Source organism: Myotis davidii, unplaced genomic scaffold (genome assembly GCF_000327345.1).
Source record: "Myotis davidii unplaced genomic scaffold, ASM32734v1 C63406968, whole genome shotgun sequence".
Lineage (NCBI taxonomy): Eukaryota > Metazoa > Chordata > Mammalia > Chiroptera > Vespertilionidae > Myotis > Myotis davidii.
In genome coordinates, this window is record NW_006369617.1 from 1 (window position 1) to 889 (window position 889).

General features: G+C 49.8%; 1 protein-coding gene across 1 annotated transcript; it reads right to left on the reverse strand.

Annotated features, from left to right (window-relative positions):
• Positions 1-6: 6 nt before the first annotated feature.
• On the reverse strand, positions 7-884 carry LOC107181465 (GTPase IMAP family member 6-like; the record flags this gene model as incomplete). The annotated part of the gene is made up of 1 exon (XM_015557345.1): positions 7-884. A coding segment is annotated over one exon (411 nt), but the record flags the coding sequence as incomplete, so codon positions are not given.
• Between the last annotated feature and the right edge of the window lie 5 nt (positions 885-889).

Genomic DNA, 889 nt, shown 5'->3' on the forward strand with positions numbered 1-889 from the left:
GTCACTATGCCTGCCTCTTTGTGGGCAAGGACATAGTCCAGGAGGTGTGAAGTAACCTAACCAGCTTCCCACACTGATTGACTATCATCATTTAAGGAGTGACTCCAAAGACCAAGATGCTGTGGGGGTTACATGGAAGAATGAGAGTGATATACCCTCAGGAACTTTCATTCTATCAGGGTAAAGATAAGAACTTCAAGAAATGCAATGCCAATGCAATGTGAGGTTCCATATGAGAAAGCATGCTGGGGGCAGGGAGTAGAGAGGAGGGAGGGTCCACGTGCACTGAAAGATGCAATGAAGGACCTGGATGGTAGCTGAGAACTCAGGAACCCACCCTCTCTTACCACCTAGAGACTGGCATGGTCAGTGACCTGTGGGATGGAGAGAACAAGTGACTGGCTGGAAACTGAACACAGGGATGAAAGGAACTCATAAGAAACAGCTGTCCCTCAGTGGAGTCCAGCATATGCTCAGATAGGTGCCCTCTTCAGGAGACATTTGTGAGTTTCCTCAGATGCCTTCTGGATTTGGCACAATTCCTCCACCAAGATCTCCCCACTGGGCCCTTCCTCAGAGCCTTGCCCCTGGATTATATGGCCTTCCTGCACTTCTGTGAGATGAAGGTTTTGCTGGGAAAACTCATAAGCCTTGTTGCTGTAATGATGGCCTTCATTTTCCCACAGGACCATGTCTATTTTTTCCATGAGCTCCTTCAACTGGGCCTCCTGCTCTGCCCCCTCTGCCCTGTTGTTGAAGCCACAGTGGCGCATGGAACAAATCTTGGCCAGGTTGGCAAGCTCCCGGTTGTCAGTCTCTTTCACATACCCATCCAGAGAGTCACCATCCAGGTCTTCCTTTCTGGTGAACACCAGGATGGTGTAGGCCA